The following is a 24479-nucleotide window of genomic DNA, read 5'->3' as shown; positions in this document are numbered from 1 at the left end:
GTCAAGGTTCCTCTCTGAATAAAGATGCAGGGGAAGGGGCGCCGTGAGACTCTCCAGCAGGAAGCACACAGGAGAGATGGGAGAGGGACGGCATGCACACAAATGTGGAATAACAATAAGCAGGGTTTTATGTGTGAGGAGGAGACTGCACACAATGCGGCTCGAACACAACATTCCCCTCTCTCTCCGCCTCTCTTATTCAGTCTCTCAGACATGCCTGTGTGCACACGGTGTTATGTAAATAGTGTCTTCGGCAGAGTGCCGCTGTCACTGAGCATCCTCTGGGCCGTCGAGGCAGCCTCATTAAAACAAGGCACAGCAGCTATTAATAGATATCAGCGCGCACACACACGCACACGCATGCATACACGGTGTACAGTCAGAGCGTTCACACACACCAGTAACGGACCGCCCGTGAAGCACGCCTCTAAATGTTCCTTTCAGGTGGCTGTCAAGAAATATCTCCAAGGAAACGGCTCAAATGTCACTGAGAACAATGCAGTGTGTGTGTGTGTGTGTGTGTGTGTGTGTGTGTGTGTGTGTGTGTGTGTGTGTGTGTGTGTGTGTGTGTGTGTGTGTGTGTGTGTGTGTGTGTGTGTGTGTGTGTGTGTGTGTGTGTGTGTGTGTGTGTGTGTGTGTGTGTGTGTGTGTGTGTGTGTGTGTGTGTGTGTGTGTGTGTGTGTGTGCGTGCGGCTGACTGTGACTGAAGCACAAAGAAAAATGGACTGTGCTGCTTTAAACACACTCAAGGCCAACGCCACAATACAGTCGGCCCACCGCTGGTTCTGTTGTGTGTGTGTGTGTGTGTGTGTGTGTGTGTGTGTGTGTGTGTGTGTGTGTGTGTGTGTGTGTGTGTGTGTGTGTGTGTGTGTGTGTGTGTGTGTGTGTGTGTGTGTGTGTGTGTGTGTGTGTGTGTGTGTGTGTGTGTGTGTGTGTGTGTGTGGATTTGCAAAAATATAAGGATTATAAGTTGTAAGCAGAGGTGGGAAGTATCCTTTGTACATTTACTTAAGTGTGAAGTACAATTCTTGAGATACTTGTACTTTACTTGAGTATTTCAATGTTATGCTACTTTGTACTTTTCCTCCACTACATGTATTTAATACCTTTAGTTACTTTCCAGATCTGGATGAAGGATGTGAAACATAATCAACTATTATATCTTGTGAATGAAAATGATTAGTTACCATGCAAAGACTCAGGTTCAGATGCTTTAAGCAAATCCCATTGTTCTAATGTGTTTCTTATACTGTGGCAGTTTCCCTAAAATTAGATCTAAAATAGCCGAAAGTATTGCTTATATTACAGTATCTCAATATATATAATTGTAACCCATGAAACTTGATACACATCTTACACCAGATCATCCTAATCTGTAAAGAACTGTTCAGAACATGTTCGGACTGGATTTCTCCTCCGTAGTCCTGGGACAGATGTTGCAAAGTCTGACTCAAAACCATTATGCCTTTTGGAAAATAACAAGGTAATAACGTCAATAGAATAAGACGGTTGCCGTGTCTAAGAAAAGATAAGAAGTACTTTATTGATCCCAATGTGGGAAATGTTTGCGTTGCAGCAGCATAAAGACAATAGAGAACTTAAAAGACCGTAAAGTCAATAGAAATAGAAACGTACACCATTGACTCTTGTTGTGTCCAAAGCCTGTGAAGTAAAAGGAGCCTGTGTCTGTTTCTGATGTGCTGGCCCCGCAGGTGGCTCCCGAGGTGTGGGTTTCATCCGCTTTGATAAGAGGATAGAGGCAGAGGAGGCCATCAAGGGTCTGAACGGACAGAAGCCCTCCGGCGCCGCAGAGCCCATCACCGTCAAGTTCGCCAACAACCCCAGCCAGAAGACCAGCCAAGCCCTCCTGTCACAACTCTACCAGTCCCCCAACCGCCGATACCCCGGACCCCTGCACCACCAGGCCCAGCGGTTCAGGTGAGTGCTGGGGAAGACATGCTCATGGAGGAGGAGGAGAGAGGGTGGGAAGGGGTGTAGAGTTATATTTTAAAATGTGTATTTAATGCAGGGTTTCCCCCCCGTTGGAGCTCAGCCAGTGTCAGGGTTCCTCATGTTCATAAGTGTTGCTTGATAATTCATATTAGAAGTTCTGTCAGATAGTTGAGGAGTTGAAGGACCTGTTTTGGGTTCCTCCATTAAACATTTAAAGTGACTCGCTGCAGGAGCTCTTTCAACACTTGGATCGACATCTCAAAGAGTCTGATTCAAGATTAGTAGCAGTTGATTTGGATTCCTAATATAAATAAATAAAATAGTCAAATCTACAAGCAGCCAAAAAACCGTAGCGTTAGAAGTCAAGCTCGACACCCAATGTGTGTTTTGGCCTTATTTTCCAGAGCTTAAGATTGTGTGTTAAAATAATAATGGCCAGTAAGGGTATCTCGACAACCTATACGTCACTACTGGAACGTGCTTTTCCACAGTGCTGTAGGGACCATGAGTAAGTAATACATTTTGTTCTGGATGCAGTAAGGAAACATCCAGGGCACGCACCCATTTCTTTTTTCTAGTAATTCTATATTTTGAACAATAAGTTGAAATTGTCAGGAGGAGAACTGGTTAAAAGCGGTTCAATAGACTTTCATTATTCATGCTACATTTAGTCAAATTAACTATTGAGCAAAGATGAATTATGTTGTCGGGATGTGTTCAATTGTAATCGAGTAAAATATTGGCTTTGTGGAGAAACTCCAACACTATTTATCAATAATATTATATGTATATTATATAGGGAATTAGTTATTAGAGACAGTATGACATTAAAGAAGTCAATGTGGAAGTTATATGTTTTTGGTTTAACCGTGGATAAGATAATTGTGACATATCACTGGTATCGTGACATTCTTAATGGCCACATCGTTAACATTCAAACATAACCAGGAGCCCTTAAATGTGAAATCAGAGACTGTCCACGATCAGCAGCTGCTCCTACTCACAGCCCTACGTAGGTCACGATGTAACGAGATGAAACACAAAATGCTCGGGGCTTAGAAGGACGAAGAATAAGAACGGGGAACATTTGCCCAAAAGGTTGGAAATCTCCAGGTTCAGGAGTTCAAGTTCAGAGTGCTGGAAAGCAGCCGCCATGTAGACACAGGTATAAAGACTCCAGTGGGTTCGCTATCATTAAAAGAAGCACAGGATTGCTATTTAACATCATCAGTCTCGTCCTCCATGGCAAGTGTTCTCGGCTTATGTAACGATAAATGAGTTTTATCCGCCGCATCTGTTCTAAACAACAAGCCTGATTTGGAAAACATTCGCACCAAATGCAATTTAAAACATTACACCCACAGGAAGAGAGCATGAGTCACGGCAGCACTTTCTTTCTCCCGTCAACATTTATCTCAGAAAACAAGCCCCCCCCCCCTTCCCTCTGAACAACAGGTGTGAGCTCTGCAGCCGACGCAGGTGTCGATACATCAAACTGTGCGGGTCCGCCCAGATTAGAGAGGATCTGTTCACGAGAGACCGCGGGGTTCTGTCGTTCACAACTACGTCTTTCCCCTCATTTCATCACGCTGCCATCCTGTCAACACATCCCAGAACACCGCCGTGAGGGCGAAACAACATGTATTGGGATTAGTGTAAATGTTAATCAAGCGTTCCCGTACTCATGTGGTCATAATAGGCACAGACTGTCTCACTTCAAATACATGTTTTTAAAAGCATAAATGAAATAGTGCCCCGCGTCGGAAGTGGATGTCGGAGAGACTAATGTTTTTAATCCAATGAACAAAAAGGCAAATCAAAACAAATGATGCCCAATTAAATTTAAGGATTTAGGGTTTAACCTCGATTCCATCTAATTAAATAGAGTGCATATTAAAGGAGGCTTTTCCGGTTATCGCCCGTCCCCTTGTGTTATGAAGGTTTTTATGCATGTAAGCGGTGTGCAGAGTCAAATCCCTCAAAGTGTACCCTGTAGCGAGTAAAGCTCTAACACAGAAAATACCTCCCCAAAACGCCTCTCGTACTTCCTGGGTGCTGTGTCGTAGAAGCACCCAGTAGCCACTAGGGCTGTGCATCTTCACTGGTCTCACGATTCGATTCGATTATGATTATCCTGTCAACGATTCGGTTCGATATCCCAGTGCATCACGGTGCATCACGATTCAGAAATCAATAACATAAATGTCTTGACATTAATTTATAAACCAAAATAAATGAATTGTATAGGTCTAGCCTCCGTGTGTGAAGTTGTTCCATTCTCAAAAACAAAAAGCTAATGCTTCTGCAGTCTAGCTGCAGCTTCTAGCCACGGCCTTCTGTTAAGAAAGGACACTGAATGTCCTGAATGTGGCATCACATACATGACTTGAGTCTGAACACAGCAGACAACAGGAGTATTTACAACAGCATAACAACTAAAATAGTGCATGTGGGTGCACACTTACATTCTCTGTTTTACTGTTACATAAATCCCATGAATGTATGAGATTAAATTAGCTTCATTATATCTCAGTGATTAAGTGAATAACAAAGTTTCTATCGGGTCACTATCAGCCTGTCACTCATTATTTTCAGGGAGGGGGCGGGGCTTGGAGGAACGGAGAGGAGACGGTGATCGCGGAAGCTTTTTTCCTCCTGCCTTCACAAACTTTACACACGTATATATCGTCTGATAAATTGCTAGGGGACATTCACACTTTGCAATCCAAGACTTAATTAAATCCACCAAAAACCTGACATGATTGTAACGCGATTATTTTTAAAAAACATAAATCCCTGTGCCGCAGCAACACGGAGTGATTCAGAGCGGGTCCTTCTGCTTTTGGTTCTGGACTGGTGTTGTTGTGTTGGTGGATAAAGCAGACTGCTCCGTGTTTGGTGCCGCTGTCACGTCTGTTCCCTGATCTCTGCGTCACCGACCGATTTGATATTAAAGTGACAGAAAAAATGTTATAGTAAAGCCGCGGCCGGAAAATCAGGAAGCAACGTTACTACTCTATAACCGATTATCTTCCGTCACTGCATCGAGACCGAATCGTCCACGTCCGCATCGCAATGCATCGTAGAAACGATTATTTTCAACACCCCTAGTAGCCACGCCCAGAACTATGACGCGATACGGTCATGCGGTACCCGGAACCAAATGGGCCGATCCGTGGAGCCGTTACGTTAAGCCCCCGCTGATTGGTCCAAATTGACCAATCCACGGACTTCCTCACACTCGGTGCAGGCAGCTCAGCTGATCTCTCCTCCCTGGCTGCAGGCTGAGAACAGACAGTTGGGATCTTGGGGAAATCCTCTCTGCAGACCCATTCTCCCAGCGTTTACCAACCTGTTTCTTACTCAGTATCAAGCCACACTTATTGTTTTTACTTCGGCTGTGACTTTGTGTGTGCTCAGGGTGAGTTGTGTCCCGACTGGTCCCGACCAATCGGAGCACACTGGGCTCACAGGGAGGGGGGGGGCAAGAGCTGCAACGAGCCGTTTAGTGGAGAGAGTGAATACACATACTTTACAGAGATGCTGTGAGAAACCAATGTGAGTTTGGAAAGTTGCGCAGTATAAATCTATTCTAGTAGAACTCAACAATGGAACTATGATCAGTGGAAACGGCCATGACACCTCTCCTTTAAGTACTTTTCCAAAACGTTTGTTTCACAGGTCTGTAATGTCCACAACAAGCTGTCCCTTAGCAACATATACAGTATTTGTATATGCTGTATATATGGCATACATATAGTCATGTCCTGTCACTCACTAACGACACAAACAAGTATTTTTCTTTCATGTAAACGTTAGCTCAAATCGCGCTAGCTTCCACTTTAACAAAACACGACACAGAAACAAGCGACGGCACGACGATGCTATCATCCGGATCCAACGAGGAACATTTTCAGAATTGGGAAAAGAGGAGATGTGCTTACACAATGTCCCCCTCTCTTTCAATAACAGTAAGCCGGTCGCGCTGTTTACTCTCCGTCAAAGTCAGCGCTCGGAAGGTATTTTTGTGGCGGAGCGGCTCCCCTGGCGTGACACCTGAGCGGTGTGGCGCGGCTGCGTGTCTGCGATACGCCAAGCCAATTTACAGGCTCTGCAGGAGAGCTGTCGCTTCTCATCTCGACTCACAGGACCCTTCCTAACTGCGTCCTGCTCCCAAACCTGCCTCGAACTTTCCCTTTCTTTCTTTTCATCGAAAGCCTTTAACGGCAGTGCAAAAAGTCCCTTATTTCTCACGTGTTCAGTCAAACCTGAGCTCCCGTCTGTTCCGTCTCTCGAAAGGAGACTTCATTAAATGTGTAATAAGATACGATTTACTCACGAAGTAAAAATGCTCACTGGATGTACTAATGTATGCCTCAAACAACGCTACTGTTGGTATACGGTATTAAATCTGATGCTGATGATTAAGTAAGATGTGAACGATTGTTTCAAAAGGTTAAAATACATGTAATTAACTGGAAGCCAAAAGGATCTACTCGTGTATGCCTGAAACAAAATGAAATGTAAATTAGCCCTGGGAGAAAAATCAATTAAGAGATTTAAATCTGGCACTAAGTCAACACAGTGTTCAGTCAAACCTGAGCCACTGCGTGTTCTGCTCGACTCTGAGAGAATAATTCAATCTAAAGTAAGATATGCTTTAAATGTAAACATTGAATTAACTCGTAGTAATAATAATAATAATAATAATAATAAAGCAGAAACAGATCTACTGTACCTGAAACAAAATGAAATGTAAATTAGCACTGGGATAGAAAATCCATTAGAGATTAGAAAGCTGATACTCCCGCTCGTCCCCCTGATCCAACACAGTATGCAGTCAAGCCGAATACACCGGTTCTTTCATTCTACTCAAAAATGTGTTGTAATAAAAGTAAAAAATGAAATATTTGTATGTTTCAAAGATGTAATTAACAAAGAAAAGCCAAAAATATCCGCTGAAGTATTCCTGAAACAAGATTAGCTCTGAGGAAAAACCCCATTAGATATTAGAAGGCTGATACTCCCGCTCTTCTCCCTGATCCAACACAGTATTCAGTCAAATTAATATATCGTTTGTTCCATTTTACTCAAAAATATGAATTAGTAAAAGTATTAAATGAAATATTTGTATGTTTCAAAGATGTTGTGGCGGCTCAATCCCCAGCCGAGAGGCTAAACTTGGCTTTAAACTGTGACGCGTTTTCGAAAAGAAAGTCCACGTTGAAGCAATATAGTTTTAAGGATATTTAATAAACAAAATCAAAACATAGTAACTACGGACAAAACGGTCGACAGAAGACACGACAGCACAAGCTCACCCTCTGTCACGTGCACTCGGCATCAAACAGGTGACCTATAAACCAAACCACACCCATGTGACGATTACCGGAAGGGCTCCACAAGCAAATAAAGACGACGTAAATAATAATACAAATAATGAACTTGAGCTACGTAGTGTTATGGCACCTACAGATGTAATTAACAAAGAAAAGGCAAAAAGGATTAGGCTTCAGTCAAACCTAATATACCGTTTGTTCCGTTCTACTCAAAAAAAATGTGTTGTATTAAAAGTAAAAAATGAAATACTTGTATGTTTCAAAGATACAAAATACATGTAATTAATAAAAGAAAGACAGAAATATCCCCTGCAGTAGAAACAAGATTAGCTCTGGGGAAAAACCCCTTGAGAGATGATAAAAATAATACTCCTCCTTGTGTCCAAACGTAACACATGTGTGCTGCCGCTTATAGGTAAGTGAGAAACAGAATTATCCCGCGTGACTAAACCGCGTTGGCCTGCTGCAACACGAGGCGATGTATAACCTGCTTCGGTCGCTCTCAAAGACCATCAAACATCTCTGACTCGAGCACAGTGCGGCGAGATCCTCCGTCGTTAACTCGTGTCCCTAATTAGCCTTATTATATCCGGGGCAGGAGCCACTTTTAATTGAACGGGTTTTTGTTTCAAATAAAAAGGGGAAGACAAAAAACACCCATTCCTCCATTAACGCGCATTGAGAGAAGGAACAAAAGGCGCCATTGTTTATGTGGAGCTTGGAGAGGCAGTGTGAAAAGCCGTGTGTGTGTGTGTGTGTGTGTGTGTGTGTGTGTGTGTGTGTGTGTGTGTGTGTGTGTGTGTGTGTGTGTGTGTGTGTGTGTGTGTGTGTGTGTGTGTGTGTGTGTGTGTGTGTGTGTGTGTGTGAGGTGGAGAGGGAGGCAGCAGCAGGTTGTTTTGTTGTGGCCCTTCGGCGTGGCGTCCAGCAGATGTCCTCCCGCGCCTCTGAGCATCCTCTACAATTGACTAATTTACCCACAAAGCAGTCTGTTTGTTCGCTTCCCACGTAATGAGCTAATTACCGCTTTAATGACTCCGTGGGCTCCTTCCACGGCTATCTCTTCCTTTGTTTTAGGGCTCTTAATTCGGGGTTATATCAGGAGGGACAAAAGGGCAACACACCCGATAATAAGTAGGCCTGCAAAATACAAGAATAGCTTACGGAATGAATTAATAAATTATCTTCAACGTGGGGATTTCTTTGAAAGGACGATGACTTTTTTAGGACATCTTAAACGTTTAAATACATAACAAAGCTATACTTGCAGCTTGTAGATAATATTTAAAACACTTTGTGTCCTGATCGTCAGTACTAAGATTTCTTATTTATAAGCTACTTAACCACAATTACCTGGCACCCAGTTGTTTTATTGTCCCTGATTAAAAGATCTGTTATCTCTAACTTGCAATTCGATTTTAAATAATCATTGTTAATAGTATTGCGATTATTCTTGAACAAGTTATTAAATAAAACCCTTCACCACCTAATTGCCCACCTCATTAAAATCAAATAATAATGGAGTTGTTTATTCATCATTTGAGAATGCCAGCTTGTCATTGGAGAAGATTAAGCCCGATAAAACATTCAAAGATAAGACGTGCATGCCGTGGAGAAGCTAATGCGTGTTGACTGGAAGAGACGAGGAGGCGCAGCGGGGCGAGTGGAGTCAAAGTCAGAGAGCTTTTAAGTGTTTTCAGGAGGAACGAGGTGTCGCTGGCCAGCTGTTGCTCAATAAGCCGTGGCCTCTGTCCATTAGGCCGGAGGAGTTAATAAGACATGAGACAGGCCAGACCCAAGTGAGGAATGAAGGTCATTGAGTCAGCAGACTGCATCCATCCAAGAGCGCCAATATTTCATCCAGCCCACAGGTTTCTGAAGTCCCTCTCACACACACACACACACACTTAAATGTACCCTTCCCGACTGCAATGGCTACTGAAACCAAAATATTTCCCAAACCCTTTTAGACCCTGTTTGACTAACACTTTCCATCCGACCTGCGAGCACTTAACCAGCTGACCCTGATCACAAAGACAGACATTCACAATTTCAGGGCTGGTTTAATGTTCTTTGTTAGTCCGCCTCATTCAAAAACATAATCATCACTTCGCTCGCTCACCATCATTCAAATGCCAAACCATTACACTGACAGAACTCTGGATCACTTCCTGTCATCAAACCCGCAATTCAGTTAAGAATCAAAGATAATAGTCCAAAATAAATCATCTTCCAATAAAGCATTAATGTGGCTACACAAATTGTATGTATACCTGAAAGTAATCTGCCATTGCGTAGCACCATGGCTAGCCTAGCATCCTAGTAGTGCTATGCTATGCTATGCTATGCTAACACCCAGCTGCCATGAGGGCTACTATATCTATATCCATATCCATATGTGATGATAATACTAAACTGTGACCAGTCCACTGCTGTCGTCTTGTATAACGTTAGAACGGTGTCACCAACAGTAACTTTGTGTGCCTCTCTGCTCTGGCGTAAGCTAGCGCAGCGCTATGCTATCACTGCAGTCGCCAAGCTAGTACCAGCACACTGACGGTACTGTAGCTTCATTATCCGATGATAGCATTTTCTGGTGGGGCTCCTCAGTGTAATGGGCCGACTATAGATGAGTTTGTTTGTTCTTGAGTGAGGAGGACCCTCGAGTTCCTGCAGGGACTTAACATTAGTTCCATTGAGTGAGTCGACCATCTGCCCACCATTAACCCCAGAACCCTCCTTCTCTTTACAGGCTGGACAATTTGCTTAATATGGCCTATGGCGTAAAGAGGTAATTAAAAACTTCACCCAATGCCAGATGTCCATGTTGACTCAATGATTTTTCAATATCCTTTTTTTCTGTTTTGTTTCTTCTTTTGTTAGTTTATGTTTCCTTGTATTTTTGCAGTCACTTTGCGTTTTCACTTAGTTCAAGGTCAACTGCATTTTTGGTTCTTTAATTTGTTTGTTTTCCCTCGTAAGCTTCAGTTGGTTTTTTCAAACCCTACCAGCCACTTAACGGTGTTAAAAAAAAATCTGAAAACAATTAGTGTTTGTTTTCAGTGGCGATGGATTTGCTTTGTTTTCATTATGACCCGTGCTGGTGTTGTTTGGAATGTTTTGGGTTGTTTCTGTGTACTGAATGGATTTTGTTCTCTGGTGTTAAACTCTTAATTTCTAGGTGTGTTTATTTCTACCGGATTCAGGTTCTCCTGCCTCGTCCCCCCACAGCTGCAGCTCAGAACCAAACCTTCATAAAGGGAGCCATTTTGAATTGAACACTCACATTATCATGAGAATAAAACCTTTGGACATCCGCTTTTAACTATGTATCCAATCCTTTATCGGACGGATACATAGGTTCAGTGGAAGCAATGCCAAACTATAAAGTGCCTTATACCTTTGTCTGAGATGAGTAGACGCAGGATGAGGCGGGGCGAACCTGGATCCCTGCTGGAAACAGGAATGCTGTTTCACCGCAGACAGCTCCAGCTTTGCTCGGCACTGCTCTGCTCAAATTCCTTCCTTTCGCCTCCATGTTTCATTTTGCTTTCTCGCTACCTTAGGTCTTACATAACCCCGAGCGGCAGCCACTGTGGTGATGGATGTTTCATGCGCTGACAGTGGCATCTTGCATGTTGCAAGCACAGAGGACACCATCTGAAGTCAGCTTAGCAACTCAAACAGGGAGGAAGCTTTAGCTCCAGAGAAATGTTCCCTGAGCGAGTTCCCGGGGAAAGCTATAATTGTGTTCAACCCTCACTGCCTCCCATGCCCGATAAGCACTTTAAGTCGTAACATCATTTTCTTAAGATGAAAATAGTGTGCGATCCAGCCGTCCTGATTGCAAAGCATGCCAGCCAGCCAGAAGTGCTTTCCGGTGGTCTGAGGTCATTCTTTGAAAGGGAAGAGAAGAAAGGTGTTAAGAGCTGGAGACGGCTCGCTTTAAAAAGGACAGAACAGATATCTGGTCAGCTACACTGTTGCTATGCAACCCCTGGTCTCGTCTGTAACATTGGTTAGTGTTTGGTCCCGCTCTGATGGGTACGCTCGCATGCACGTTTGCACACACAGACACACAGCTCCACGTCCTCACAGTGGAGAGTGTTAGCCAGCCTCCAAACCGTCACACTCTCACAATCCTCCTCACATACAGTACTCCGGCTTTTGCATATAAATCACCCGGGAGTTTTTTCCGCGCCCAGCAGGAGAGGCCTGAGCCCAGCCGAGCATATCAGACGAGTCCTCGACGCCAGTTTAGATTCTTCTTGCTTCATACTGGAGAAAATATTCTCGACAATACATCTCGGCCGTGGAGAGATATGTGGGAGGCAACGGAATCTTTTATAACACTGTCTTTCTGCAGGGTGGATATAAAAACATCCCCACTCTCTTTATCATACAGAAAGATATAGTACCATCATCTGTACACACTAAAGGAACGTCCAATCAGAGCTTTTACAGTAACCCTAGGTGCTTGTATCACGTGCACGGCTCCAACAATGGCCAGAAGCAAAGTCTGTGAGACCAAAGTCATGCAGGAAGGTTGCAGTGATTGCCGCCCATATATAGTCACTGGAGAGAGAGGGGTGCTATCGATCAGTGCCACCGGCTCACGGAGAGAACAGAACACCCTGCGGGCTGTGGGAGGAATACACTTTGGACCTTAATGCCACGAGGCTGCAAAGTGCTTTCATTTTCCATTTAGTTTCCCCCCCTCCCTTTTCTCTTAAGAAAGCAGGCTTCTCGGAGACAGCTGCAGCAAAGCGGAAATCTCAATTAAAGCACGCCCAATAATGCCTATAGTCGTTTCTTGAAGAGAGGTGGAATAAGAAATTAAGCTTTTTATCTCATTTACCTTATATTTAAAAGTGGGGTTTTTTTTTTGTTCCTCCTTTTCCTTTGAGCGGAAAGGCAATTAAGTGAAGTCAACTGAGGATTCAAATCTCTTGCACCACAAGAAGAAGGGGGGAGGCGAAGGAGAACAGATTTAGCTGTGGTGGCGTGATCTTTGATGGATTCCTAGCATCGCTTCAATTCAACGACTTCCTGCAATCTAGCTCCGAAAAGAGCCACTCGAGGACACAAAGACGAGCCTTCGCCTGCATCTCCTCCAGCTCGGCACGCAGCGCTGTCGTCACTCCTGACAGGAGGCCTCTCAGAATTGAAGAGCTCATTTAGTAGTAGCTATGGAGACACACATTCACTAACCTCTGCATGAGCACACATGCCCTTTCAATAGAGCCCATGCAGATGCACCGGGTTCAGACGGGTTTGGAGATTGATCAGAAAACTAGGGACGCTTGTTATTTCTTAAGGCTGTAGAAAGTAGCTGGTGAGCGTCAGGGCGAGCTTTTACATTTTTAAGGAGCATTATGTTTAAGTCTCAAAAGACAGACCGACATGTTTTCCACCGGTGTGCGGCCATTCCATGAACAGCACATGCAGACATTGAGTTCACCCGTCCACCTCGACTCTCCATTAACACTCCCTCTCGTCTCTCCCCCCTTCTTCTGCTCTCCCTCTCCTCTCAGGTTCTCCCCCATCACCATCGACAGCATGACCAGCCTGGTGGGCATGAACATCCCCGGGCACACGGGCACCGGGTGGTGCATCTTCGTGTACAACCTGTCCCCGGACTCGGATGAGAGCGTGCTCTGGCAGCTGTTCGGGCCCTTCGGAGCCGTCAACAACGTGAAGGTGATCCGCGACTTCAACACCAACAAGTGCAAAGGCTTCGGCTTCGTCACCATGACGAATTACGACGAGGCGGCCATGGCCATCGCCAGTCTCAACGGCTACAGGTTGGGCGACCGCGTCTTGCAAGTCTCCTTCAAGACCAACAAGACACACAAGTCCTGAACTTTAACAGGTAGAAGCAGTTGCCCTGCGACTTTGTCTGCTCCCAAATTGCCCCCGACCCCCCCGTCCCTCCTCCCCCCGTCCCTTAGCCCCTTCAGTCACGACCACCCTCTACTACAGCCATCCAACACAGCAAACTCAAACTCCAACCGGAACACAAAGCAACCAACAAACCATCAAATAAATTGAACTAGAAATGGCTTATATTATAACTTTGGACCTATAAGCCAATGTTGCCTAAGTATTACAAAATGAAATGATGAAATTGTTCATAAGTTTTCCGGAGGCCCTGTGATAATGCAGGCTTCCCTTTGTTGTATATTCTTTCTGTTCGTTGTGGTGTTTCAATGAGTTTCTCTCTTCTGTGTAAACAGTAGCAAATCCCCGTGTCCCCTAATTTCAGAGAAGAGAATGTCCTTTTCTCTGTCTTGATTCAGGATTTGTTTTTCTTTTGTAAATCCGGATCCACTGTCGTTAGTATTATAACCTCCCTGTCGGTGAAAGGGAGGAGGCTCTTTTTTAAATTGGTGAACCATTCATTCATTTTTAGTGTGTATCAAAAACGTCCCCGTATCGATTATTAAATGGGATCCCACAGTCCCGGGAACGCTGATGTAGAAAAAAAAACATTGTTTTTGTTTTGTATCGCAAACAAAACGTAATGTCTTTCCTCACTGGGGTTCAGGGAGATGGGCGAGGGAGGGATGGGTTAGCTTTCCTGATGACACGGAATTCAAGAGAAAAAATAACACTGTTGCCAAAGAGAAGATCTCTTTGCTTGGAAAAAATGCATTTAGAAAAAGATAAAAATGAAGAGAAAGAAGATCTATTTTTATAAATGATAATTAAAAGAATAATTATTGAAGAATTTTTACAAGAATCTGGATTTGAAAAAAGAGAAAAATATTTTGACTGGCTAACTAGGGGGGGCCGGGGCGGGAGGGGGGACACGCCACCTTGTCTTGTCGTTCTGCCGTGGTACTTTATAGGAAGGTCTGCTTTGGGGAGTCCAAGCTGGAGGTGATTTTGTAGATGGACGGGATGCAAACCGAGGCAGGGGATTTTGGTAATTTTTCACATATGTACAAGTGCGTAATTATTCAACAGCGATACCCAAAAGGGAAGGGAGCGGGGTCTTTCCGAGGCCGAACCATCCTTATAGTCCAGAGCCCAAAGCAAGAAGACCCTTTGTCCACTTGTGTCCGCCATCGAGTCCATATGGGACATCAGTAACAGATATATACACGTCTATCCGTTTAGAGCGCATACTATACATTACCTCTATCATTTTTCTTCACTCGGCGTTTGTGAATTTGAAAAGAACTTCCTTTTAGCGATCAACAGTAGGTGCTATACTACATTATTCACATATCTTAAATATCCAAGTTTGTTGTTCTCTGTGTTGTTAAAGATAAAAAAATACTTCGATGTTGGCATTGAATTGAGCTGCTGTTCTTTGTTTACTATTTGTTTATTGTTACGCCCAAAAGAATCTGGTGAGACGACTTCTTTGCTTCAGAACCAGGTGGTTGATTCGTGGGCCTCGTGAGAATCACTGAACTTTGAGTTGTATCTTTTTTGTTTGGCTTGCTGACTTTTCGGTTACTTGCTGAGCGTGAAACGTTTGTCAAAACTAAATGATGATTAGCTAGTTCCGTTAGTCTAGATATTTGTTTCCTTAAAAAGGATCTATGACAACCGTGTCTTTATTTGCTGTGTACAAATAGATGATATATATATATACATATATAGTCTACATTTGTTCTACAATATCTACTGTACTATATGAGTTGTCACTGTTCTTTTGTTTGAGCTTGTCTTTTTCATATGACAACTTACTATGAAGTGGTGGTTCAGTTACTTAGAGAAACTTGTGAGGAAACTGTTCAATTGTTGTCATGTTGCTTGTGGAGAAAAAAAAAGATTTGGATGAACTTTCAGTTAGCTAACCGCGGCAGAAGAAAGCGAACAAAAGCTTAGAATATAACTGTATTTGTTTACTTACTTATCGATTTTTTACGACTATTTATTTTTTCTATTTATTTGTATTTATTCAATATTTATTAATTGGTTTATTTATCTGTGTATTTATTTGTTTCATTGTCTGTGTATTTGCGTGGTTCTGGTACAGGGAGGGGGCGTTTCTAAGGGAACAAGCGACTGGTGGAGCGGCTCGGCCAGCAGTCCACTGCACTGAGAGAACTTTTAGTACGTGCTTTGTACCGATATATCAAAACGACAATATAAAAAATCTAAAAGTCAAGAAAACTGAAAAAAATGTCTGGAGGGTTGGGGGACGCTCTGCCCGTACTACTAGAAGCAGTTACTCGCTATGCATAACCTAGTTAATAGTTACATTTGCTATTGCTTTTTTCTTGTCTTGTTCAAATGAAATCTTTAGATCTTTTTCAATAAAGTTTAGTCTTAATAGAATGTTATAAACAGTCGTTCTGGTTCAATATAACCTGTGATAAGTTTGTGTTGTTCTAAAAAGCCACTCCGTCCACACCCTCCCTCCACTTACTACCGCTTTGTGATGAAACCTTATGCAAAAATGTGGGTCTGAAAGCATCGTTTTCAGTTTCCAGTGAAACATTTTATATAACATCCAGCTCTTGGAGGCTTGGGCACATTACATGCTCATTGTTGGTTGAGGGTCATCCATTGCACTGGACTACAAATCGGTCAGAATCACTTAAGAGTCAAAACTTATTTTTAAAAATCATGTTTTCAAATGGCACACAGACAAATCTAAAAAAAAAAAAAAAGAGAAATTGTGACCGACTGTGATTTACAGCAGTTGTTGCTATACTCTGGAGAAATGAAAAAGGGATTGTACCGATTCTATATTTTATATACTCTAATATGATATATATTATATATTTTGAAAGGTGAAAGGGAATGGTTCCAGAAGTATAAATATGCGGAATTGGATTATTTTGTTTGTTGTTAAGACTTGAAAACATGAAGGAGGTGTGCGGAGAGCATTTCAAACACTCAGACGCATGCTCGCATAGGGACATCCTCCTCTCGCGCACCTCAGTCATCTGACAGGCCGGCTCATCGATATCCTCATCGCCATCCCGTCGTCATCCAATCACATAGTTTTCTAACGTCATTAACGGCAACAAACCCACCCCCCCACCAACAGACCAACCAGACCCTTCACGCTCCCCGCCGCCGTCGGGAGCTTGAATTATGCAACGACCCCAGTAGAATGTTGTTCTGACGTGTGAACTAATTTCCTACACTTGTATGACTTTTGAACTCTTACGATGCGTGCCTGTGTTTCCGCCTAGGCCCTGTGTGCACATGTGTGAGTGTGTGCGCACGTGTGCATGTTTGTGTGCATGTTCCTTTTATGTAGTCGTGTGCCGTGTCCTCATTATGTTCGTTAGCGTGGTTACGTGTTTGTGATTGTGTGCGCGATTTGGGTCTGTTTTGTGCACATGTTACCGTGTGAATCCCCGAGTGAACGTGTGTGTGTGTGTGTGTGTGTGTGTGTGTGTGTGTGTGTGTGTGTGTGTGCGTGTGTGTGTGCGTGCGTGCTGAAACAAGGGGCTGCGTCACCTCGCTCTATGCCCACCCTATGGCTCACACCATCCCCTGTAGCGCCTTATAGTGGCAGCCTGCCAGTAGGAACAGCGCAGCCAGTAGTGGAGGAGGGAAGGTGAACAGAGGAACTCGGCTCTTCTTGTCAGTTTTCTTTTTTCTTTTTCCTCCTGAGTCGTGTTTGTTTACTATCTGAAAAATCTATAAGCGAAATCTTTAAAGACAAAAAAGACGAAAAAATGTTCACAGGGCCCCATGACCGCGGCTCTCTCTCTCTCCTGCTTATGTTACTACTTAATTATCAATGATGATTATTATGATTATTATTGCTATTATTCTTATTCTTATTATTAATCCAATTACTGCGATGAATGACTTCATGTTATCCTTGCTAGTTTAGGTCATTTCTGAAACTGGAAACAAAATAAAAATCTTGCTGTAAATGTTTGTTTTTTCTTTTTCATAAAACTGTTGTGTTTGAATTATTTGTACTTTTGAATGTTGGGACAATAAAATGAGGTGTTAAGAGCTTGGATGTTTCTTGTTGTGATGAATGAAGCACTTCGATATCATACACTTTTATAAGGGGGGGGGGGACATCTTGCTTATCTTTGCCTTCACTAAGGGAAATCAGAAAGGGTTTCATGATAATTCACCTCATTGATAAAGCTTACTCAATATGTTTGACCTTTAGCGTATATTAAATAAGCATGGCTTTAGCGTATATTAAATAAGCATCAACAATTTAGGCTGAAAATGTACAGCAACTTCAATAATATATCATTTTTGAGGCATAACAAAAAAAGCCAGATTTGATAATTTGCCATTTCCACACATTTATGGCTTTTTCATAGTTCTTTGGTCTCTGAAAATGTATTATTTTTGCACACCATGAGTCTTTTGAGGCAGTAATCTCGGGCTCAGTGAAGTTATGTATAATTAATTTAGTGTATTTTAATATGTAGGTGTGTTGAGGTTTATCATTTATTTATGAAGTACCATTAAAGCGCTCTATGAATAACATTTTGCATTTTTATTACAAGTGAAACAACCTATCAATCATAAGTGTTTTGCACAACATCAGGACCGTCCTTTCATTAATTATAGCTGCAGCCTTTGGTTTTAAAACGTACATGTTTCCGTCTTCACTCGGGAGAAGATGTCACGTTATAAATACGACAACAGAACGACAGTAAATCCCAGATTGAATCCGAGTGACCTTTCAGCGTCTGAGGCGCAGTCACGACTCTGAAACACTGCAGACATTACACGCTGCTGATCCCAGGCAGGCCTTAGGGTGCTGCTGGGGGGCAGAGGAGAGGCATCAGCGAGATAACACTGCCCCCTGCATCCTCACACCAACATCTGTGGTAAATGTTCTCTTTTGATTTCAATAGAAGCTTCAGCAGAAACACCTGCAGCGACGGGACTCAGAACGAAGCCTCTGAGGAGAGAGGAATCTCTGCTGCCTGCACAGTGCACACCACATCTGTTCATCAATAACAATGTTCTCAATGTGCTCGGTAATGTTCAGTGATGTGAGCCCAGCCTTCATAATCCAAATCACACCGGAGAGCTTTGCGGCGGCTGTGGAGGAGACGATGGTGTGTTCAGCCACTCTTGTCTTTCATCTCCCGTTGTTAGCAACTTAATGATCCTCCACTCTCATCAAGGAGACGAGGAGGACATGAGTCAGCGTGTGCTCTCGACTTTCCTTTTGAACCGACTTCTTGGGGGTTTAAAAGACAATAACAAGTTCAATACACAACTGTTGATTCCAACTTCCACGCTATGATAAGAAGAAGTCTGATTCGCTCCGCCGTGACGCAGACGTGGCTAAAACAAAAGGCAGCGTGAAATATCTCCAACAAGACGTTTACATATCAAAAGGGGAAGTGCTGAGATTTGTTGGGTGTAATATGGCTCACTTCTCACCATATTCTGTCACAAGGTGCCACCATATGATGCTGCCTCTCAGTTTCTATATAACCCACTTTGCGTCTGCTGCCGGGTGAGACTGCTCACACTCCTCATGGTGTGAATGTCAGCTTCCTGCCGCGCGCCATGTAGGCGGCAGATCTGCCAAACGACAAGCCTCACAGTCGGAGGCATATTCTTTCATAAGGAGCTACTTGTGTTTGACAAATGTTCCGTGCGGCGGGGGAGCTGCTGTTGCCCTCTAGCTCTCCTTGGCACTCGCTGACATTAATGGGACACCTCTCTCGCCCCTCGGTCCACTTTAGAGATTTCACACCGCCTAATCAAAAGACTCTCAGCTTCACTTCACGTTATTAACAGAGCTGCTCTCAGACAAGTCCACTTCATTTTCTGTGTTGGCATTAACGCACTGATTGGACAATCTGTTGAATTATAAAGTTTGTTTTAATGGGTTACTTTGCCTGGTATCATGCGCTCAGTCTATTCCAGTTAGTCTCGGGAACACAAAGCTGTTTTAGTTGCTTTGCCGCGACCTTGATAACGTGTTGATGAAAATATAATTACAAGCGTTTACTTTTCAAGAAGCGTTATTGTTTTTCAGGCAGGATTTTACTTTATTTCACATTTTGATTCACTAACAGAAGTTTGAACCGCATACAGTGGGAACATGTTGTCTTCTTACTTACATGTACCTCTCGTACAATAACTCAATAAAGCTTTAAAGTGACATTTATAATATATATATTTTGTGATCTGTCAAAAGAGAGAAAGAAGTCACTGACAAGATGGATACACAATACTTGGAAACATTTTACCCCACACCTCCGTAAACCCTGTGGCAGTCAGCCATATTATGTTGCAGTGTACACATGTCATTGTATTATTATAATAATAATACATTTTATTTGTAAAAGGCGCCTTCCAAAGCTCTCAAGGTTGCCGTAACAACACGAAACAAAAAATGAAACACAATATAATCAATCAAATCAGAGGACGTGTGATGTGACCAGGGCCAGTGTGAAGCGATATGTTTTGAGACGTGATTTATACTTGCATCAAACAGAAACAGAAGATAAATGTCCCTTCGCGGTATCGTATGCTCAGCCCGAGCGATGCAGTGTATGTTTAAAGGCCGACCCGGAAGTTAGCACAGCAAGGCCTCCCTGAGCGGAAAGCTAATGGGATCTTTCCATTGGATTCTGATATTACATTACATTATATGTCCGTTGTTAGACGCTGTTATCCAAAGGGACTCACAGTTCCTTTCAGGACTGTAGGCAATCCCCACAGGAGCCATTTGGGGTGAAGTGTCTCGCCCAGGGACACAACGACATGCTGACTGCAGCGGGACTCGAACTTGCAGGAAATAAACTCTGTGGCAAAACATATGTTTGATACTAACACGCAGGGGCGGATCTAGAAAAATATTCATGGGGTGGAAAGAGGGTGGCAGGAGAATTTGAGGGGTGGCATCCCCTGGCAGAAGTATATGCTGATTTAATCGCAGTCATATCAACAATGTTAACTTGGAAAGCCACAATATTTACATTTTAACTCGATAACATTAGGTGACATTATTGTGGCACATCAGTAAAGCCTTAAATATAAATATATAAGGTGGCAGACATCATTTAATGAATTTTAACTGAACAATAACTGAAGAGTTTGTCTCACTCTTAGACCAGCAGGGGAACCAAATATATGCAGACTGCGGCAATAAGTACATTAATTAACTGTCTCATCGATGTTTGACTGAATGAATATTATAATATTAACAATCATATTATTCCTATCAGCTGTCAATCACTGTTATGATTCACATATGCAGTGTTATTATTAAATAAACTATATTTTTGGAGGAGTTAATGATGAATGTTCCTCAAGATGCTTGCTCAGCCTCCTTCAAATTTGAAAGACAAGTAATTACTACCATAAATCAACAAATAATCAAAGGAACAGTTCAGCGCCCCACGACTTCACTGCAAACAGTTACAACCTGGACTTTACATAAAAAAGAACAAACATTAAAGAAGTGACTAAATGCACCAGTTAGGGTTAGAAAACGTGTATTCAGCTAAAACATAAACATCGCTGTAGTTATTATCCAGTGGAAAGCCCTTACCTACTAACTTAGTTAAATCAAAGTGGTTACTTATTTTTGGCTGGGCAGTGAAGTTCTACACACCGTCTTATTTGACTTTCTCAGGACTTGAAACCGTTTTTTGGGGGCAGACAAAAAGAAGAAAAATTGTATACACACGTAAGGTCATCATCTTGACAGTGTTGTATGCTCATCGAGTCATCCGTGAGCAGAGCATCAAGTTGCCTATAACAGCTGAATGTGGCGATTACCATTTTGTTCAGCAAATCGCCTCACAAACGTATTAAGATCCAACGCTTTAGTGCATTTTGATTCAATGCTGAGTACAGCCACACTTCACAGTCTCTTCTCTGTCATTGTTGACCGCAAATACCTCATTCCTTCCGTCTACTTGGATCCGTGGCTTTAAATACCTTGGATCCGTGGCTTCTCGTTTTGCGCCGTCCCGTTCAAATGAAATCACCGCCAATCATATTTCCCCGCTCGCGCCAGGGCCGGGGGAGGGGCTACAAAGCTTGCGTCTTGTGCTGCATTCACTTGCACTCGGACGTTAGAGATTTTCTCTGATGAATGTCCGATGAGCCACAATTTTTCTTTCAAAACAAAGCTGCCAACTGGGGTGGCAAGGCATTTTTCTGAGGTGGCAGCTGCCACCCCGTGCCACCCCGTAGAACCGCCACTGCTAACACGAAATGCTCAGCAGGATAATCTCTATCTATTAAAACGTTAATCTTGTGTTCACTACAGGTATTATTCCAGGCTTCTTAACAAAACGCATTTCCTTGGACTTAGAAACTGGGCAACGGGAAGTGGGGTTTTAGAACTCATTGCTGCACCACTATTGCATCACAGTTCTCCCACTTGCAACATCCAATTAAGCCACGTAACGACTAGCTATCATATTAAAAAAGAGGTGTTAGCCAATGGACACGTGTTAGGTGGTTGACAGGTGAGGCATCTTTTTTGCTTCGGTGAGGCATGCCAACAAAACACATTTTTGAGGATATGATGAGAGCATGCCTGAGGGTGAAGCATTCCTAAACCCATAGCTAACTGTGAGGAGAAACATTAGACTGACCGCCAATATGTCTAAAGAAATAAGAACTAAACAAGGCAGCAACACAGAAAGTACTTCCAGCACAGAACATCCCCTCTCCTCCCTGAGGTGGATTAAAAGTCCCAGCTCAGGATTTCACTTCTTCAAACAAGCAAATATGTGTTTCCCATTCAAGTTGCTTCTACTCTGGAGGTCACTTGAAGTGCGGCTGCTAAACAAATGCTCTGGCAGATTTGTTTGTGTGTGTGTGTGTGTGTGTGTGTGTGTGTGTGTGTGTGTGTGTGTGTGTGTGTGTGTGTGTGTGTGTGTGTGGTGTGTGTGTGTGTGTGTGTGTGTGTGTGTGTGTGTGTGTGTGTGTGTGTGTGTGTGTGTGTGTGTGTGTGTGTGTGTGTGTGTGTGTGTGTGTGTGTGTGTGTGTGTGTGTGTGTGTGTGTGTGTGTGTGTGTGTGTGTGTGTGTGTGTGTGTGTGTGTGTGTGTGTGTGTGTGTGTGTGTGTGTGTGTGTGTGTGTGTGTGTGTGTGTGTGTGTGTGTGTGTGTGAGCAGTGCTGTCGATGCTGGTGCTTCCTTGGAGAGCCAGTGACACTCACGAGGGTTTAATAAAGCACCGGATCCCAGCCGTGAGTGTCTGTTCCCTCCGGGCTCTGCTTGCAATCTGCTCCCCTGTGAAGTCTCTTAATTTCAATGCAATATTTCCAGCACCATGGGATCACACTGTTCTTCCTCAGGGCCGCTCTTTCTCTCCTTCCTGTACACACAATCTGTCGCCACGCCGTGACGGCCGTCCAGCGTCACTGTGATGCACGACTCACCGGCGTCATGCTATATCGAGATGCTTAACGATGAGGGTGGGGACCATACACACCATTTACTGACGAGAGCAGACTCAAAGCTTTCTGTTGGTATTTAAAGGTCCCATGTCGTGCTTTTCCGGTTATCACCGTCCCCTTGTGTTAGGAAGGTGTTTCTGCATGTGACCGGTCTGCAGTCAAACCCTCAAAGTGCACCCTGTAGCGAGTAGAGCTCTGACTCAGAGAAGACCTGTCTGCTGCCCCAGAACGCCTCGCTGGACATTTCTCTTGTTCCATTGTTTCTTCCGGGAACCAAAATGGACCAATCCGCGGAGCCCCTCCCACACCAGGACCCCTTGGCTAACTAGCAGGGAGTCCCATTGGAAACCTGTCCGCTCCTCGCAGCAACGTCCCGACCAATCAGAGCACACTGGGCTCACAGTGAGTTTGGAAAATTGCAGAATTTAAATCTATTCTAGTAGACCTCAACGATGGAACTATGATCAGTAGAAGTGGCCATGACCCTAACCAAAAAGAAGAGAGACTTGTTCTGGGTCATGATCTCAAGTCCTGCAGAGAAGAAGCAGCAGGGGCTTGACAAGCTTACAGGGAAGCTAAACCCATTTTCTAAATAAATACACATTATTTATATCGTCTTAGAGCAGGGGTGTCAAACTCAATTTCATCGCGGGCCACATCAGCATTATGGCTGCACTCAAAGGGCCGGTTGTAACTTTAAGACTATATAAAAAAAGACATATATAAATATTGAATATATATAAAATAATGTATTATATTACATAGTTGCCTCTGCATTGGATTATTATCGGATAGGGTAATAACTTCATAATTAACTACGTCTGAAAGCAGAAGTCTAGGGCAAATAATTGCAAGTCTCTTCAGTGAGAATGTTACAAAATGATTTAAAAATAAAAGCCACATTCTGGAAAAACAAAACAAAAAAAGTAACATTTTGAAAACAAAATCTATTTATGAGAAAAAAAGGCATATTTTGCCAAAAGTCAAATTCGAGATGCATTGTGGGACATGTAGTTTATGGGCAACGTGCTTCTGTAAAGTAGCATGTAAACATATTATATTCTTTGCAAGCTCTTGTGGGGCCACAGAAAATGAAGTCGCGGGCCAGATTTGGCCCCCGGGCCTTGAGTTTGACACCCCTGTCTTAGACCGTCCAAAGATATGAGTTCACCTTAAAAACTCTCCCAAATCCCAAAACTGCTGTGAGGAATCTCAAACATGTGATATCATGTCTGGGACGGCTCCATGGAGCGTTGGGAGTGTGGTATATTTGGTGTACACACAGAGTGAAACATCAGTCATATAAAACCCGTTTTCTTTGAGTCAACAGGCAGAACAAATTAGCAGAATACGGCCCGAGACGAAAAAAGGTCAATAAAGCTTTTATCTTCAACTTTTCTGACATGTTGATGTTTCATGTGAGGGACCTTTGGAGAGTGCTTCCAGGTGTCCCGACTGAGTCAATCAGCATGTAAGTATTGCAGAGCGCACGTCAATAGACATTGGCAGTGTTAATGTGATGTTTGTACCTGTGCATGCCACAACTACGGAAACTGTTTCATTGCACTTTCATGACATTGAATCAAATGATACTGTGGCTTAATTGTTTACCGTGTCAAGCTAAGGTTAATACAGCTTTATAAATATAGCATTTAGCAACTGTTACATTGTTTACAGCGACAATGCAATCTAAAGATAAGTAGGTGAGACATTTGAAGAAGGAACAGCTAACAACCAACAGCTGCATCGTGATGTCTGAAAAAACGTGTGAGTGTGTGTGTGTGTGTGTGTGTGTGTGTGTGTGTGTGTGTGTGTGTGTGTGTGTGTGTGTGTGTGTGTGTGTGTGTGTGTG

General features: G+C 43.2%; 1 protein-coding gene across 7 annotated transcripts in view; it reads left to right on the top strand.

The window, feature by feature from the left end:
• Positions 1–17234, top strand: part of elavl4 (ELAV like neuron-specific RNA binding protein 4) — a 118358-nt gene extending 101124 nt beyond the window's left edge. For 5 of the 7 annotated variants that reach the window (XM_071202820.1, XM_034081810.2, XM_034081806.2 and 2 more), the window contains 3 exons: positions 1713–1938; positions 10042–10080; positions 12824–17234. In XM_071202820.1, the coding sequence (XP_071058921.1) occupies positions 1713–1938; positions 10042–10080; positions 12824–13151 (593 nt within the window). In that variant the 3' untranslated portion in view covers positions 13152–17234. The remainder of the gene's footprint in view (positions 1–1712; positions 1939–10041; positions 10081–12823) is intronic. The other 2 variants (XM_034081811.2, XM_034081808.2) reach the window with 1 other exon arrangement.
• The last annotated feature ends 7245 nt before the right edge of the window (positions 17235–24479 follow it).

The sequence above is a fragment of the Pseudochaenichthys georgianus genome, chromosome 4 (genome assembly GCF_902827115.2).
Source record: "Pseudochaenichthys georgianus chromosome 4, fPseGeo1.2, whole genome shotgun sequence".
Classification (NCBI taxonomy): domain Eukaryota; kingdom Metazoa; phylum Chordata; class Actinopteri; order Perciformes; family Channichthyidae; genus Pseudochaenichthys; species Pseudochaenichthys georgianus.
Note: the sequence above shows the minus strand (reverse complement) of the source record. Positions and strands in the feature narration are given on the sequence as shown.